Consider the following 19,379-nt stretch of genomic DNA (forward strand, 5'->3'; position numbering starts at 1 on the left):
TAAGGGTTGGAGGCTGGCAATATTTAAAGGTGATGTGTAGCAGAAGTGCTGGTGTTTGTAATGACTTACTTTTCTGAATGTCTCACTGGTGCATACTGGTTGTGTTCAGAGCTGAAGTCCTGGGGGTCAAGAAGGAATATTTTCCCCCTTCGTCAGATTAAGGGGAAGCTTTAGGTTGCCCTGTAGTATCAAGGGTGGCCCACTTGTTAGGGTCACCTGAGGCATCTATAGCAGTCTGGGAGCCAAAGTCTACTAAGATCAATGAAGTTTTTCACATGGGGCACTGTGAATGCATGTAACCTACTTAAGCTACTGGGGCTATGTGGACTTCTCAGAAACCCAAATTCAGCCTTGTAATTTTCTTGGAACATGTTTGAACTTCTGCACTCTCAGCTGGTAAAAATAGATTTGTGTGAGTGCAAAGAGTATGTTGTGTAATTAGACTTGTTAATTTCTCATTTCTACAGGATGGGCCATTACCAAAATATGTTTTGTTGTCCATCTAGAAAATCTGCTGCCATGGACCATGTATCAAATCCGCTGCAAGGACCTGTGTTACTGATGGGATTTTTAGCATTCTAATGGAAGCGAGCCTGCTGGGATTTAGTGGGAAATGGTGATACTGCTGTTAAAAAGTACTGAGATTCATGAGCAGGCAAACTTTTAGGGGAGTTCCTTTAACTATTGTTATATCAAAAATTAGACAACTGTTCAAGTTTTTCAGTGTTACTCTGGATTCAGTCAGGATTAACTCTGAAGTCATACTTGGGATTTACCTTGGTATTATTCAGTGAAGAATTTGGCCTAGTACTTAATTGTATTATTTTTTCTCCTTCTTTCAGTAAAAATAAATGAAATAAAAAGGGAATTTGGAATATTAAAGTGGGTAGGAAATGCAATATAAACAATTCCAGGAGAACCACAGCAGTTTTGATTCCCTCAGAAACAAAGGAGTAGGAATGAAGGAAGCAAAGAGGAACCACAGACACCAAATGTACGTGTAGTTACATTCCTGTATATTATCTATGACCAGTTTTGGAATACTGATTGTCTGTGAAGGAGACACAGACATGAATCTAGCAAAGAGGTGACTGTGAGAAGTAGGTGACTATGAGAAGTGCTGATGTTTCTTTGTTTTTATTTTGCCATTCACACAACTCTCTAAATTGCTAGGTAAGACCAGCCCTCAGGATTTTATCAATGAAGCCAACCCCCATGAAGCTTAATGAGATCCCAGCAAACTTAAGCTTTGAAATTTAGCTATTTCTAAGACTCTACTCTGCAGTTTCTCTTTTTTCCCCCACCCCCTGCTCTCCGTCATCTTCCCAAGCAAAACGTGACAACAGCTGTACTCGTGTGACCTCAGTGGTCATCCAGGAAGTTGTCAGTGTTTGTTTTTACCACTTAAAAGAGTAGCCTTAGGTTTAGCATCGTACTTTATAATATGAGGATCTCTAAGTGTACTGCAAAATGCAGGATTCTGTGTTCTGTCTTCTTCCTACTGATTTTCTGCTCACGTATGTTATGAATCGCTTCACCACCTACTGACATGGACCCGCTTTTGGCAGCATTTCCCAATGATGCATAGCAATACTGTAGCACAGATAAGGTATTGTCCTTGATTTTCCTAACCGAAATTTCATGAGGAAATTAGGTCAACAGAATGTAATTACCTACACTGAAACGTCCTAAGGGCACTGGGTAGAGCTGTGCAAATGACTGATTATTTTGATTTGCTTACAGAAGCAAAAAAATCAGAGGCAAAAATCAGTCTGAATAGAACAAAATGATTTCTTGTTCGACCTGAATTCAAACATGTTGGTTCTGAGCTGTTCTTCACAGCTCATTATGAGAATTACAATAACATTGATTTTATATTTTTTTTTAAAACTAAAAGTCAGCACACAAATACAACATTGCCATTAAATCCAACAGTTTCTGAAGAGGCAATTCCAAGCTGATCAGAGCGAGCTCTCCGGGTTCACTTCTCTTAGAACACAAAGTCCCTTTTGTACCACAGTGGGTTTCTTAGAGTGCTCTTCCAGGAGGTGACTAATGCAGCTTCAGTTACTTTTTATCTATGAAGGAGCTGACCCTTGCCTATTTTTCTGCTCAGAGGGACAGCCTGTCTTCCAGGCTGAGAGCTGAACTGGGCTGTTGTAGCTGTTCTGTTCTTCATAAAGGTACTAAAGATTCACCACATTTCATCCATTTAAAAAAAGAAAATCAAATAAAACTTTAGTTCTGGTTCCTTTTATAAAGGCATCATTAGGAAGTATTTTGACTATCAAAGAAAACCTATTTTTCACTAATACATAGTTTATTAAAACCATGTAACATAAAAGAGTTCTTTGTGCCCAACACCAAGGTATGCAAGGTATGGCTAAATCCACACACCTGTATCTCCTCTGCAGAGAGCCAGGTGCTCTGTTGGCTAGCCAGGCAATGCTTGAGTGAAGGTTGGGTCATAACAAGAGTTGGCACAAGGGACTATAAGGCCTCCTGATTTAAGCAGCTGAACAAGGAATGCAGAATTATGATTATGGACTCAGGCATCTGAACTTTACCTTTCTTCTCTTTCTTACATGTTTAAGTCTGATTTTTGGGTCTGGTTCTTGGCCTTTTCTCCTCCAGTCCCCATATGTAAAAGATGATCACAGCAATTCTCATGTTTGGTATTACTGGGTGATTAAATACATCAGAAAGTGGACTGCATGTGTTTTCCTATTGGAGTTGATACTGATACAAAAGTTGGACTTGGCTTAGCTCGTGCTCTGTTCTTGCACATCATTTTGGAAATGTAACCCTGGCTGAAAGTATAAATAATATTTTTAAAAGCCCTGTAAAAATAAGTTTTAGAATGTGATACATTTCACCTGCTTAGTAAACTCTTTGTAGTGTTGTTAAGCTATTGCTGTATAAATTGCATTGTGGAATTTTAAGGGAGTTCTTGTATTCCACAAATATTCTTTCCAAATCTTGCAGAGCCTAAAGATCTCATCAGATTTCCGGTGCCGTCTACAGAATATCGAAGAGAGACATTCTAAACTTATTCTTCTCTTTCTACAGGCTGCTTTTCTGGAGACAATGACCACTTTTTGGCAATTCATCAGCGAAAGAGTGGAAAACCTGTGTTTATTTATCACCATGTGCAGAGTGTGGAGAAAAGTCTGGATACAGACAGTTATAAGAATTCCAAACAAAATTTCCATTCTTCTTCCCACTCCAAAATAAGCAAGTTGCACCCTGCAATAATTGTTAAATCAACCTTCCCAAGACCTGCCTACGACCCATCCCTCAATCTGTTAGCTATGACTGGTCAAGATTTGGAAGTGGAAAATCTCCCCATTCCTGCAACGAATGTGATTGTTGTGGTAAGTGCCTTTTTCTGGGTTCTGGAGGTTTTTTGTGAATAAAGATGCCTGTAGATAAATATAGAGAGATTGTAATGTGGGGTATCCAAAGTTCATATTCCACTGCCTGGCTGATCATCTAAATCTAAATAACGACCACACGTCTTGAATCTCTTCACTTCAGTGGAATTTGCATTCATATAGACTCAGCATGATCAACAAGCACTCTGATGAACCAGTGCAGAATATAGCCTCTCTGTAGGTAAAGAACTTACCTTTGCCTCAAATGCTGTTAATCCTCTTGTCTTGATTGATGTTTGCACTGCTTTTGCTGGATGGGTTTTAAACTTATTCTGCACAGGGCACAAGAAAATGTGCTTCAGGGAACAATTCTACAGAGGCAAGGAGATTTTAGAAGGCTGACGCAAAGGTTTTGTTCACTTCTATTTCTCGAGTAAATCCACCATTATGCTTATATAGCGGTTTGAAAACAAGCCTTTTTCTCGCGAAGAATAAGAACTATGTTTCTGTTGGTGTAAACCATATGCGCTTCTTCTGGGACACATGGGCTGGGACCCTCCTCGCTCAGTTAACTGTGTGTGTGATCTTTCCCATTCTCAAAGAAGTGATGGCAGTGTTCCCTCCTGCAGTGGAGGGCATGTCAGTGGAACTGTGTACTGATGCCACCCTGCTGCATCCTCACCCTTCATGCCTGGGGAGCAGCATATTGTCAGTAGAGCTGTCCTCTGTGGAAAGCACAGCACAGTCTGTGTATGTTCTGCACAGACACTGCTCTGCCTCACCCTGGTGCACAGGTAGCCCTGCTTGATTATGGAGAAGAGCGTTGGGCTCATCCTTCTCCTTCTTGGAGGGAAGAACAACCATTCATAATGGCTCATGTACTCATTAGAGTGAACTAATAAAGATTAAACGGAAACAATGTGACTAATTACAGTCAGCAGCTCTTTGCCTAATTCTGTAAATTACTCTGTACAGAAGGTGCTAGATTAAAAGAGAATGGCCTTTACAAACAAGGAAGAGGATAGAACATGCAACACTAGGGCATGTTAGCACACAAAGCGTTTCAGAATCACATATGAATTCCTTGTACTCTTTGTACCTCCAGAGATCTGCCCTTGTGAATGCACCAAATGCAATAAAGACTAGTGACACAGAAAAGAATAATTAGGAAAAAAAAAGGGTTGTAATTTTATTAGTCTAACATTAAAGTTTTAACAGTTAAAAAATACTATTGGGGAACTAGGCTCAAAAAACTGTACCCTGGAATTGTTGCATCCTACATGAACAAGACCTCCTAATTTGAGATTAGATGGCTAGCATAGTCAGTGGACTAGATTCGGTTGTATGTAAGTGTCCATATCAGAGCAAAATAAGGTACTGACAGCCTTGCTTCACTGGGGACATGCCAGCTGTACAGAGTCCCAATACTGAATGGTATTGATCAGGAGGAGGAGATGCCAAGCAAGCTGGATACACCTATGCCCCAAGCTAGCCTAAGCCAGCAGGGCCAACTCCATAGTAAAGGTACCTGCTCTCTTTTTTCCATAGCAAGCATTATTTCACCTCCTGTGAAGGTGAAACCTTTCTGCTAGTGCAAGGAACTCAGAATAAGCGTGGCCCCTCATTTTTTTCATTAAATGACACCGTTACCTATGGCATGTTATTTTAGTAGAGCTTTGCACGCTTTTGGAGCCCAGCATTCCTCAACTTGCAATGGAAGAATACCGCAAAATATTCTGGGGCTACCCTGATTTTAGCTGACTGGCTCTGTGCCTGCATTAAAAGCTAAATGAGGCAGATTTTCAATTGGCAATCAGATAAAAAAAGATCTATTAAATCTACATTAAGTTCTCATTAAGTGACCTCGGTCTGAAGCTTTGCTGCGGCGTTTCTAGGATGGAGCTGCTGCTCTGAAGCCTTCTGTTCTGGCTGAGAACCATATGTGCTTTAAGGGGGGGCATAACAGCATGAGCTAATCATGACATGAAAGCTGTTTGTTGCTTGGGATCTTCAGCTATCTCTGGATGTGTTGAAGGGCAGTGTTTTTGGTTTGTTTTTAATATCATCCTTCCAGAAGAAGCCTTTGGGGAAGCGTATGTTTTCAAGCTGAAGTGCTGAGAGTCAGACAGCTCATTGGACTAATCTCACCCTAAGAAATGTTGAAGGTGTCCTCCTCCAAAGGGCAGCTGTCCCACAGCAGGGTGGTTGCCATAATCCAAGCACAGCCCTGCTCCTTCCAGGTCTCTGCACTTCAACGTTTTGTTTCTCCCCCTTGAATGTCACCTGAAGTCGATTGTAACGTTAATGTCATTGCGAAGGGAGTCTGTTCTGTTTTGAATGCACGTATATCGCTCCCTCTTTGTTTCGAACTAGCACTTACTGCTTGTTGCTCCTTTTTGATTTTTATTGTATAGGGCAAGCGGCAACATTTGTTGTTTTGCCCTGGCTGACCCTTTTTGTTCCAGCCTTTAGCAATGTTGTTGGTTGCTCAACTTGAAAGGGCAATTGCTAGTGTTAATGCTTCCTGTAATCCAGTTACATGACTAGCGCAGATTGTGATTTAGTATGAAAGCCAGCGACGGGGGTTATTTTTTAAAATAAATCAACGGTGTTGCGGCTCTGCAGAGGGGAGGAAACTGAATTCAATCTAATTTCAGTGACTTGAGGCCCATTTTCTCCATGATCGAGGTGGAAAGGTAGGGTGAATGGATGCCTAATGTAGAACTATTATAAGGTTACATTTTGTGCTAACGACTAGACCATCTGACGAGGAAAATGTTGCCAATGCACAGCAGAGTGGTCTGAAGCCAAGAATTCTGCAGGTATTGTGTCAAAAAGTGATGGTTTGTGACTATCAATAAAGAATGCATGTTAAGAAGTAATTTTACTGAACATGGGGGGAATTGTAGTGCTTGTTTGCCTAAGGGAGGAAGAGAAGGGATTTATTTTCTGGGGGCGAATTTTATGTAAGTGAAGGCTCTCCATCACATTACCTAGTATTAAGTTCCTGTCGGGGTTTTTTGGGGTTTTTTTTGTGTGTGTGTGTGTTCAATGCACATTGTTTGTTGAGGGAAGTGAGGACAATCCAGAGCTCTTAGAAGCATTTTGAGTGTTCTGTAACTGCCTTAGTGCTTACCCATATGTTCTGTTTAGCTGTCTGGCTAAATGACGTGAGACCAACTTATTTGAAAATTGCTTGGTTAACATACGGAATTACATAGTTTTTTGTAATGCTTGAGAGTTTTCTATTTGTATGGGTTTATTTTGGATCGCAGAAACTATACACTCATTGAACATATTAGAGAGTTAGTAGTGAAATGAACAAGTTCTCCAAATGTTTATTTCTGTTTATTCCAAGTCTTTCCAATACTGAATCTGAGCACCACCAGGCTCAAGGCAGTACATGGAAAGTAGAAATAGTCTGTGGATAACCACTTATGATTAAAACTGTTCCTGTCTAACACACTTGTTAAAAAACCCAAACATACATTCATATATATAGTTAGGGCTGAACTTGAGAGAGAAGCAGAAGGACTTGTAGTAAAGGTTACAGCTCAGACTAGGTCTAAAGTATCACCTCATGGAGGTGCTAAAGCATCATCCCTTGTAACCTGATATAGTTTGGTCTGTCCAGAGGATCTCTCAGGCACACAAGTGTGTTGTACTAAGATTGGACCAAGCTCCTCAGATGCTTTTTTCACTTGTAGCCTGTGAAGTGTTTCAGAAATGTAAAGGTAATAAACTTGCTCAATATATCAAGACTTTCCCTTTCACACCTTGCTATTACTATACACCTTCTTGTATAAATGTGAAAATATGTGTCCTTCTGTTGCTTAGAAAGGTCACCGCACTGTGCAGTAACCTAAAATTCAATGCATCTCTTCAGTTTTGTTTGGTTTACATGAGTGTTACTGAACTGAGTTGATTTAATTAGAGTTTCTCTCAGCTAATGTCAGTAGGACATAAGATTCACAGCCAGCCATACAGAGCTGCTCTTCGCCTTTACCGTGGCATTTTGTGTAAGGCTGAACACCTCAGAGCTATAGGTCTGCCATACCATTACGTTTACTTTGTCACCAGTGTTTGAACCATCTACCTTCAAGCACACTGAAGAGCACAAGGAAGAGCTTCAGGTGCTACTGCTTTGAGAGAGGATTCAGCAGACGAGTAAAGCACAGGAATATATGTATCTGTAAGTAGAAATCCACATGTGAACTAGGTATTCAGGCTTCAGTATAGGCAGTGGAAATCTAGCCTATTGGTAGTCTATTAAGCTATCTAGCACTTTTCTAAACAATTTCTGGATTATTAGGGAGTTAATACAGGTGAGGGACCATATTCAATAGTCAGACTCAATGTGATCATCCTGTTTTGGAGATTAGGGCTGACACGGGCTATTTCCACATCAGTTTTCTCACTGCCAGAGAGCGGTACCAGATGCATTTAACCTACTAGTAGAACGTAGCCTTGGTGTCTGCTTCAGGGTGAGCTGAGTCTCTCCCTAATCCCAAATGGCTGTGGTGGCAAGATTTCTACTGATGATAGTGGGTTCTTAAGCACCAACTGCGCACTGACTACGTACATATTTATATATATTCATACATGCACACAGACATGCACATTTAGTGCCATCTTAATCCGGAGCTGATCCCATCTTAAACAACACATTTTATATTGAAATAATGTGGAAAACCTTTCCAAATCTAGGCACAGTTCAAGTAGGTGGGCTGCTTCTGGGTGGCTTTGGGTAGCTGAAAACCATGAGGCTGTGAAACCGCAGCAGAACTGCTTTTACACTTATGTCAAATTCATCCCACAAATACTGCTACATCCTCTTGTCTAACTTTGCTCATATTACATACTTAAAGATGCATCTTTTTCTTGGTTACTGACATGGCCTTACACGTATAAGTTTATTCCTCCATCAGTTCCCCATTTCCTGATGCATCAGGTTTAATTACCAGTGTGAAGGCCCAGAACTCATCTACCTTATTTGTTCCTATATTTTATTTCATTATTCCTACCACTTTTTTTTCAGCTGGAAATGTCTATTTTTCTAATTCTTTGTACTTTCTGTGAAGCCATGGCTTCTGCATGGAATGGCATCTCTAAGTTCCTCTAGTATCACACAGGATGTCCTACTCTCTCCTCCTTCATGTATCCACTCAAGACTTACTTTTGGTGCAAGACTTGCTTTTTTCCTTTTAAAGATCAGCCAAAGGGAACCAGACTACAAAACACCCTTTCTTCTGAATGCTGAAATTGTGTCTACTGACTGGCTTTGTTAGAGTGCCATAAGAAGAACTGAATGAGGAGAGCTTGATAAAAAGGTGGGGGCATCCAGTCCTTCCAGTCAAAAAAATTGTTTTCCCTATAGGTACATTTTTGTGTAGACATTTAATATAGTTTTCTCTTCATAGAAATGGAACAATGTCTGTGGAATTTGCTCTTTACTTTTCTTTAAATGAAAAATGCATGTTTTTTCTCACTGGTATTTTGGTAATATAAGATGCCCTCTTTTTCAAGTCATAGAGTTCTACTGAATTAGAGGAGTAGGATACAGAGAGCCTTCTGAGTCACAGCACCAAGCTGTGTGTGATCTTTCTGTGTACCAGAAGGTAAATGGCCTTCTGAGAATCCCGAGAAGATGTTCTTATGTTTTTTCACTAGTAACCTGTTCCAACTTTCCCCAGCTGTCCACTCCACTGACTGACTGTTTTCCCATAATCTCTTACTAGTCTTTTCCCTGATGTTGAATATCTTGCCTTGATATAAGATAAAGTCTCTTCCTTTTCTTCAGTTCTCTTTGTCTCTTTGGAACTTTTCTGTCTTTCAGATACTGTGGCAGCGTCTGCTGGCACAGCATCCACCCAGTTAACTGGCCCAGTAAAGCTGTGGTGAACAATCTGTAAAGTTCTATTTAAATGTTTCTGTCTCAGTCTGATAAAAATGCATAGAAATCTGTGAGAAACTTTGATGGCTGAGAGTGATCCATTAGACCAGAAATTTAGGATTGCTTTTAGGCAACAGACCAAAAGTCATTCTTCATTTGGAAGGGAGAGGAGGGGGAGAGGAATAGATAAGGCTGGGGATGTTCTTCCAACAGAACAGGCAGGGTTTCTGAAGCAAGTGGTTTGTTATTGCTCATGCACTGTCTGCCTTCCATCATGTGTTGCGTGATACGTTACACTACAGTTAGTTTGGAAGTTATTCAAAATGGTAATTTTATCTTCCTATTACAGCCTGTACAGTAAAGTCCTAATTATCACTGGGATAGATGTAGATGTATGTATATGTAGTTCTATCTACAGCTAGATGTAGTTATACTATGTTGTAATAATAGAAGTGACTAAGGAGCTGCTTTTTGAATACAGCATGAACCTGGGGTCTCAGCCTCGAGTCTGTCAGGTTCCGAATCCAAAGGCCATTTACCTTCTCGGGCACAGAAAGACCACACGCAGCTTGGTGCTATGACTCGGAGGGCTCTCTGTATCCTACTGCTCCCGTTCAGTAAAAGTTCCCGAAGCTCGCTCCCTCTGTAGGCCGTGTGAAGAGGTGGTCAAAATACTTTTGAAAGTGTATTAAGCTACAAAATGGGGTGAGCAAAAGGCAAAAAATATGTTATGAGTGAGGAGAACAAGTAGTCCATAAAGTGGCAGGTCAACCAGTGCTGGGGCAAACAGCCAAGCTAACTGTCTATGAAACGTAACAAAAAGTCAGATGTCCCTTTTTGTCACTTAACATCTGTTATTGCCGGCCTAAGAGAGGGACTGGCACTGGGCCAGGCAGAGGAGGCATAAATCATGTCTCTGCAGTGCTTCTCAAAGGAGCCTTCTGAGGAGTAAGATCTCAAAATCCAGTAAGGTATCAACTGTGTCCCTCTCCATTTCCAGGTCATGTGTTTGTCTTGTGCTTGGAACAACAGAGGACAAGTGCCATGTTCATAGACAGTGAAGTTTTAAGACCTTATTATAATTACAGTGCTGAATTGCTAACAAGCTCTAAATGTTAGTCACACATTACAACAGTGGGCAATATCAGTCAGTACCCTTAGTGTGATTGTTATAATCACTGTTGTGTCCCTTTACACTTTACATCATGACCCCGGACATCAGGTCTTCACAGTATTTGGCTTCTAGACTCAAGTCCACCTTCTAATAAGAGATTGATGCTCACCATTATCTTAGTCCTTTCTTAAGTAATTGTACTAGACATAACATCTGCAGTAAGCCTTGCCAATAGACCTAGTAGCCTACAGCTCTGTCATTCTAGATTTTGTTTGCACAAAGAAATCTAGAGAGTCTGCATTAGTTGGCCTCATTTGCTTTCTGCTTCCTTCTGTGCACTTCAGCAGGGATAATTGCATGCTGAACCATTATCATAGTACTGTGTTTGCTGTCAGTCTTTGTGGGAAACAGGAAAGATTGCATTAGGTTGTAACATGCACTAAAACCTCCTTAAGGCACTTTTTTGTCATCTGACTTGCAAAATGTTAAAAGAATGTTAGTGGGATATTCAGTAGCCCAGTGCTTTAATTGATTAGCTTACTGCTGGCAACTTTGGGGTTATTTTCTGTAACATTCAGTGGGATGCTAAACTTGCACAAAAGCTAGTCATATCTTTCACAAATTGCCTAGATCCTCTTTGGTCACAAAGTTTTCCTTTTCCTGCATTTTTTAGTGAAGGGAAGATGTTTCTTGAAGTAATTTAGTTTTCTTCATAAGCTGCACAGTTTAAGTGAAAACTGGATTTCAGGAGCAGGCATGTTATATGTTTTTAAGCTAAAGCCTAAAGTTTCATTGACAGTTAGCATTGTGCAGTTCATCTGTAAGAAGGTAAGTGTCGGCTGTTCCGTACTTCTTTCAGCTGTACATTCCTATATTCCTCACCAGTCCCAGCTATAAAGTAGATACCTGTGTGTAGCAGACCGGAATCTGCCGATGTTTTTCCATTCTTCAAGTTGTTGGGTTTTGTCCTCCAGGAAAATCTTTATTAATTGATAATTTTTTAATTTTTTTTATTTTTTTGCAAAACAGAGATTTTCCATGAAATTGGATTGAATTCAGCCATAGTTGCAGCCAAATCAAAGATCTTCACTTCTGCTTGAGCATTTTCAAGATATCTCAGAGGTGCAGGGGAACTGAAATGTGAGAGAAAGGCTGTATGCCCAAATGTGGGAGACCTGGCTCAAAGCCTTGCTCTAAAGGGGGTAGAGGAGAAAACTGAACCTGAGTCTTTCTTATTTCACATGATCTAGTCACTGAGCTAAAGGGTACAGAGTACCACTTATCTCATACTCACAGATGAAATGATTTGTTTGACCCAAAACACATCGTTTCAGCCAACTGAAAATTCAGAGGAGTGCTGATCTTGGGCTGATCCAGTACAAATTTCTTGTATGTGTTTTGATTTGGTCTCCAAAACAGGGAAAAGACCCACAAACAAACAAATCAACAAGCCCCCTGCTGCCTCCTTATTACTTACATGGCCCTATTTATTCCTGTGATTGAAGAAGACTTCTCTACCATTTCTGTGCCATGCTGTACTGAATTCCAGGAGAAAAGACCCAGAGATTTAGACAACAGTGGGTTTTCTATCCCTGCTCTTTGTTCGGCTTTATGACAATGCCCAAACTGCACTTTGGGTGTTTCAGCATTCGGCTTTGCAGGTAGCCTTGCACTCCTTACCAGCTGGAACTGCACTGACTCCATTACCCTGAACAGTACAGACAGGCTTCTATTTCAGCAGGTGTTCAGGAGATTGCTGTACTGCTATCAATGTTCTGTTTTCCTTTTACAAGTGAGCTGAAACCCATTACTGCCTGAATATGACTAAGGAAAAGGAAAAGTTTCCTGGCACGCAGAGTTCCAGGTGCCATCACTGGAATCACACACGCTTGACGTCCAAAATCATAAATGAACAAAATGGCCCTACTGGGGTCATGAGACCCACCAATAAACAAATCAGAAGAAATCTATGTGTTGTGTTGATAACGGTCAGGAATAAAGACTGAAGAAGCCCTTTTTCTTCTTTTTTTTTTTTTTTTTTTTTTTTTTTTAGCACCCTCAGAGAGCTATCTTTGTGAAAACCCAAGTCCCTTACAGTAACATTTAAAAGGCAGATAAAGGGCACTCAGATAAAAAGACAGCAAGACAGCATGTGTTTCTTTATCAGTCAATGTTTTGTTGGACCTGGCAGTTCAGCCTCTGGAATAATCCTTTTGGTTCTTCACTTCTGACATCATTGTTAGGAAAAGTGACAGCTTCTATAAAGTTCCTCAATAGATGGTTCATAATGTGTTCTTGTATGTAACCCCTTAAATATTAAGCCTTATAAAAACTGCTTTTGAAAAAGAAAAATAATATTTTTTGATATCATCGCTACATTAACGTGATATTTTTAAAACACAGTGATATTTTGAATCAGACAAACATTATTAGGGAGCAGAAGAGGATCTTTTGAACAGACTTTTTAAAATGCTTCATAGATCAAGTATTACTGCACTTTGGAATCTCTTTTGCAAAAAATAAATATTGAATTCTGAAACGAAATGCACAGGCTGGGAGGATATTGGAGTTTGAAAGTGATCGCATAGCTGTCAACTGAATGATGTGTTTTCAGTCACCTCAGTATCAAAATGGTTCATGGAAAGGGAGATAACCCAGGGAGGTAAGCAGAGAGGTGCAAAGTCTTTGTGTGTCTTTTGTTGTTGTTGCTAAAAGCATTTAAGTAATGTTCTGCTGTCCTTCCTTTGAAGGTCAGTCATGACTGACAGTTTGTAATGGAGCTAATTCTTATTTGGCTCTGCACCACAATAAACTGGTGGAAAATACTTTTAGTGGATATAGTGCTTTGAATTGAGTATGTGGTAGAAGCATCATGAAAAGTGTTGGGGGTATATATCAAGAGTGCTAATATAATAGCATTGAATAGTGCAGGAGAGTGGTTGACTGCTATATCTATGTTTATTTAAACATGAATTGAAACAGATTTACATTTCAGCCTTTATTAACTGTTGGAGAATAATAGTGGAATGCCTACTTTGTACAGATTTGGCTGAGGATATGCATTCTCCTTGGGAATGCTCATTGTGTAATACACTGTAGCATAGAAATCAATGACAGTATAAATCAAGATTTTTACATTTACAGTACGCTAAAGTAAATTTTGCTTGATTTACACAATGTCATTGATTGAATTCAGTTTCATTTTTTGCCCATTTTCCTGTTGGTGTTTTTAGGATAAGAGGTCATCTTTTTGCTGGTACTAATTGTACTAGTAATCTTGTTTCCTTTTTGAAAAGGCACTGAAAGAAATAAGGATCACTTCTGTTACAGTCCTGTGGTGTTCTGGCAACACTTAGAGCTGCTGATATGCTTTCTTTGTGCAACACATAATGTATTGTCTAATTAAGAACACAGCTCTGGAGGCTTACCTTTACAAATAGAGACGATATTTCAATTTTATGTAATAAAAATTCTTTCACATTATAACAGTTTAATTTCAGGTACTGTACCATGTAATTCTATAGTAGTGCAGTCTTCTGAGCTGACAGGTCATTAAAACACAAATGTTTTAGGTTAGTGGAAGAATGACCTTAAATATTGCACTCCTAGAGCCTTTGCATTCTTCAGGCAAAGTAAAACTAAACCAGTATAGAAATTATATTCCTTGTCTTAAGGTGATGATGAAAAATAAGCATGAAGCAGACGTTGTCACCAAAACCTCTCTCATAGGCTTTCTCTGGAATGGTGCTACAGAGTGCTGTGGCTCTGCCTAATTAGCCACAGTAAAAGTGTATACAGGCAATAGAAATTAACTTGAATATTAAAAATACTCACTTCCTTTCTTCCACTTTCTTCTGTTTAAACTATAGCTGCACTAGTTAAAGACCTTTCCCCTTTGTCCATTGCCTACTGTGACATAAACTTAGTTTTAAGTGTTTCTAGATTGACCGTCATAGAAATACTGTGTTAAAGGCTGGGGTGGGAGGAGGGAAGGTGATAATTAGCTGTAGGAACACCTCTCTGGCATGCTGTATACATACTTCTGTGGTTGGAACAAGAGACTATTGACTGGAGTTGGGAGAACAAGGGAACATAAAATGCAAATTTAAAAGACCACCCAGATAATGGAATAGCAGGAAAGCTACTGAATGTTGATGAAGAAAATTATAAGAAAAATCCCAGCAACTGACCCCTCTAGAAATAGGTAATAGGACATAATTAACTAGATAATTTGAAATCCATACACTAAATCAAAAATTTGATTGTAGCTTTAATTTTTAAATATGCTTCCTAAGAATCTGCCTGAAAATGGATATAACCTTTAATGAAATAACTGTAATGTGAGGCTTTCAGTAATGAATGAATTAGAAAACCATATGGATGCATTAAGTAGAATAATAAATGTGCCATACACAAAAGTAGGACATCCATAAATCATATATGATGTCCCTTCTCATCAGTTCGTGGCTCTTTGAGTCTTAATTGAAAGTCAGGGTAGCTGGATATTAGAAAAACTAGATTTGTTAGTCAGATAACAGACAACTTTCATTAAAGCATTAATTAATTTTAGAAGGCTGAGGGCCTGATACATTAAAAATACTTGCAGAGCAGTGCTACTTTAGTCATGTTTTTTCTATTTTAATTACTGTCTTCCTCTGGTCAATGAAAGTTATTAGTGTTCTACTTTAACTTGCTCAGCGAGCATGATGGGATACTATTGTGTTTATAGAATTAAGTATTGTCTTCCTCAAATAATTCCAAATGCTTCAAATGGCTGCATGGTACAGTAACAAAAGTGAGATGGCTATTCTTACAGTAACTGTGAGTGAGCTTGTTTCCTCTTTCAAAGGAAGAGATTTGGAGGACTTGTGTTAGGCAGTTCATTCTATGCACAGTCCTTCATGCCAGCAGAGAAAAAGGAACACTGCAGAAAATACCTTTTTTGCTTTTTTCTTTTCACTTTTCTTGTATTTAAACATACTAATTTAAAATATCTTTTTATCACTTTTAATAGTTTCCCTCCTGGAATCTAATCTCATTAAGAAGATGGCCAAAACAAACATTTTGCATCGCTCTTACAAAATAAGAGCACAACATACGCGCTGAAATTAATGTGAGACTTAAGCTACACGCTTACTCTGCCAAAGAGGTACACGTCTATGCCAAAATGATCAGGGCTGTTTTAATAAAATACTTCAGGAAATTTTTTAACGAATAACTGGATTTACAATATTGGTTCTAAAAATATAAAAGATTCAGTCTGACTAATATTATTCAGTATGAATAGCACATCTTTGTGGTGGTGATAAATATGCTAAGAAAAAGTAGAGACAGGCAGCTTATTTTCAAGGATGAAATTTATTTCTCTACAGGTGGTAAGAGTAGGATGTTTTTATAATTAATTCTCCATTATTCAAAGTGAGGGACTAAGGGATGTTGTAGATAATGAAAAAACCCCCGATAGTGTAACAACATAATGATATAACATAGTAAGATCATGATGTAGGTGTACTGGGCAGAGTTAGCTCACATCTCTCAGGGTTTGCTGGCCAAGGCCTAGCATCAATGCACAGAGCTGGCCGTCTCCAATCAAAAAGTCCCTTGGAGTCCCAATGCCAGGGAATGTGTTGCAGGACACGAAGAGCATCAGTATCAGCGCTGAGTTACGGTATCCTCCTGAGTCTGAGCTACCACTGCTTAAGGGCAGCTTTGGTCTCTCCACATTCATGTGCCACTAAACTGAAATCCGAGGGCAGCTGAGCAGTGACTGTATTTCTAGGCCAGAGAATGTATTTCTAGGCCAGACTCAGATGCTCCAAACTGCCCTACCCACAATCAAACCGTTTCTCTCCTTCTCATGTAATTGATCTTTCTTCTCCTGAATGCTACCAGTTTGTTTGGCTGGCCAGCCAGGTGTGTTCAATGGTTGGCAATGCTTTCTCTTGGCCCACATCAAATTCACTTTTGCTTTCTACCATTATCTTTCAGCGGACCGTCAAACTGGCTTGGCTTACAGCTGTAGGCTTTCCTAGGGGCTAGCCAAAATTTCCTTGCCTGCCCTCTTTGACTCATGGGCTGCCAGTTGACCAGTCCTGATCTGTTAGGAGCACAGCCCTATAAATTCTTTTCATTAAAGACAAGAGACTTTAAACGAAGAATCCAGTGCTTTTGGCATGCTGCATATTCATCTCTTTTGATCAATCACTGCAGAAATCAAATACTTCAGAAATACATATCTGCTGCTTGAAAGGACTGTTCAATCGCTGTGGCCTCATTAATGTGTTGTGTGTTGCCTGTCCCAGTGATCCCAGCCTTTGCCAAACACAGCTGTCTAAGTTTGGCGAAGGCTGCTAGCTTTTCTTTGTCTTAATGTTGCTATAACCCTCTCTATTCATTGCTCTACTGCTATTGATCTTTGCTCTCTTGGCCATGTTACTACTATCGTAGTTTCTTCACTTGTAATAGAAAGGCATTGACTATAATCTTTGGCACCAATACACAGTAATTTATTTTCTTGGCTTGTCTACTTTAACATATAAGCTACATCTTTGCTTTCTTAAATCTTATTCTGCCTGGAGGCTGACTGACTCTGCCTCTATCTTTGGCTTTCTTTTTCTTTCCCTTGTCTCTAATTGTGGGCTTCTTTCAAAATTACTTTGAGGCTGATGCATTACAAAAGTACCTTCACTTTGCTATCACATCAGCTGCCAACTAGCTCTCTAACAGCTTATTAGTTATGGAGTGGATCACCCATTCCTTGTAGCGATTGAGCTGTACAGGAGGCTGATCAAGAACCACTGAAATGAAGTCTTTTGAATCAAAAACTCAAGGCAGAGGTATCCTGAAAAGAAAGTTCCTTTTTAAAGAATTTTGAGGTTTGACGTAAATTTCTGAGGTAAAAAAAAATTAACTAGGATAAAATGGTGGTTTGGGTTTGCGTGGCAAGGTTTTGGTAGCAGGGGAGGGGGCTGCAGGGCCGGCTCCTGTGAGAAGCTGCTGGAAGTTCCCCCGGCTCCAAGCCGGACCCGCCGCTGGCCCAGGCTGAGCCCGTCAGTGACAGTGACAGTGCCTCTGGGAGAACGGATATACGAAGGGGAACCTGCACTGCAGTTTGGGGATTGGGATGTGAGAGCCCCAGCCCTGCAGACCCCCAGGTCAGTGCAGAAGGAGGAGGAGATGCTCCAGGCGCCGGAGCAGAGATTCCCCTGCAGCCCGTGGTGATGAAGACCACGGTGAGGCAGGCTGTCCCCCTGCTGCCCAGGGAGGTCCACGGGGGAGCAGATCTCCACCTGCAGCCCGGGGAGGACCCCACGCCGGAGCAGGGGGATGCCCCTGAAGATGGCCGTGGCTCCATGGGAAAGCCCGCGCTGGAGCAGGCTCCTGGCAGGACCTGCAGATCTCTGGAGAGAGGAGCCCATGCTGGAGCAGGTTTGCTGGCAGGACTTGGGACCCCACGGGGGACCCACGCTGGAGCAGGCTGTGCCTGAAGGACTGCAGCCCGTAGGAGGGACACACACTGGAGCAGTTCGTGAAGGACTGTCTCCCGTGGGAGGGACCCCACGCTGGAGCAGGGGATGAGTGAGGAGTCCTTCCCCTGAGGAGGAAGGAGCGGCAGAGACAAGGTGTGATGAACTGACCCCAAACCCCATTCCCCGTCCCCCTGCGCTGCTGGGGGGAGGAGGGAGAGAAAATTGGGAGTGGAGTTGAGCCTGGGAGGGAGGGAAGGGTGAGTGAAGGTTTTTTTAAGATTTGGTTTTAAATTTTATTTTTTTTCCCCCAAGTCGAGTGTGTTTTGCCTATGGCCATAATTGGCGAGTGATCTCCTTGTCCTTATCTCGACCCGTGAGCCTTTCATTATAATTTCTCCTCCCCACCCCAGCGGGGAGGAGGAGTGAGCAAGCGGCTGCATGGTGCTTTGTTGCCAGCTGGGTTTAAACCACGACAAATGGAACTATTTAGACCCTGTAATTGGGAGGTAAGGAGGAAATAAGAGTCATGCATCACAAAATGGCCAAGATCCCAGAGCTACAATGGCATAGAGCTACAATGGACACTCAGGTTCCAGCACCTCTTTTGCCACATCCTGGTAGGAGCCAAGAGTCACAAGGAGGAAATTACTTAAATCATCCAAGTCTGGTTGTTTGGTGTCTTTGTTTACATTTTAGGATAGACCTGAGACAGGCTCATGCAGGGGGTGTTTTCAGTGCACTTGAGATTGGTCTTGCCTTTGATATATGGGAGTCCCAGAAGGCCAAGTCTCTTTTAGACACTGAAATGCTTTGCTCTTCTTTCCAGATCAATTTTTGTTTAATTATTTGGACTGAGTGGAATCAGTGGTGTTGGCGGAAAAAGATTTGTCTGGAAGTCTAGTCATTTAATTAATCATGTGGCATACGGAGGACAAAGCAATAATTGCTTTGCAGTGCTCCTATTCTGAAGCATACACCGATCAGGGACTTGAGCTGACATCTCCCATAGCCAGTATAAAGCTCTAACCACAGATCTGTTGCTTATTCTGAAGTAAATTGATCTTCTTCAGGTCTTCAGCAGCTTGGCCCCTAGTGAGATTATCAGCAATGTATTATTTCTCAGCAGTATAAGACCTGCAATTTTGAGAAGAAATTCTGGGGACAGGAGCTGGAGAAAGAAGCTATTCTTAGCTGTTCCTTTGCTAACAGCCTGTACAAAATCAGGAGGCAGTGTGTCGGCACGAGTCTCAACACAGATTATCCTGATAAGGTTATACTGAGTTCCTCATACAGCCTAGATAGCAGGGACTTCCTGCATCCTTGCTAGAGAAAACAGTTGAAGTAAACGCTATGAACTAAAAATGCAGACAAGTATTTCTGTACAGGGAGGTAAGACCACATGCAGTCCATGTGCTTTATCTGGTAAAGTGGGAAGGCAGAAGTTGATATTCAGAGGCAGTACCAGACAGGTTACATAAACAGAAAGGAATGAATAAAACTTCAGTGTGGTGAATCTAGCACACTCCATT

General features: G+C 40.8%; 1 protein-coding gene across 2 annotated transcripts in view; it reads left to right on the forward strand.

The window, feature by feature from the left end:
• PTPRR (protein tyrosine phosphatase receptor type R) overlaps positions 1 to 19,379 on the forward strand; it is a 154,757-nt gene that overhangs the window by 11,570 nt on the left and 123,808 nt on the right. For both annotated transcript variants that reach the window (XM_030003009.2, XM_030003010.2), the window contains exon 2: positions 3,070 to 3,374. In XM_030003009.2, coding sequence (XP_029858869.1) covers positions 3,070 to 3,374 — 305 coding nt within the window. The remainder of the gene's footprint in view (positions 1 to 3,069; positions 3,375 to 19,379) is intronic.

This window comes from Aquila chrysaetos, chromosome 26 (genome assembly GCF_900496995.4).
Source record: "Aquila chrysaetos chrysaetos chromosome 26, bAquChr1.4, whole genome shotgun sequence".
NCBI lineage: Eukaryota > Metazoa > Chordata > Aves > Accipitriformes > Accipitridae > Aquila > Aquila chrysaetos.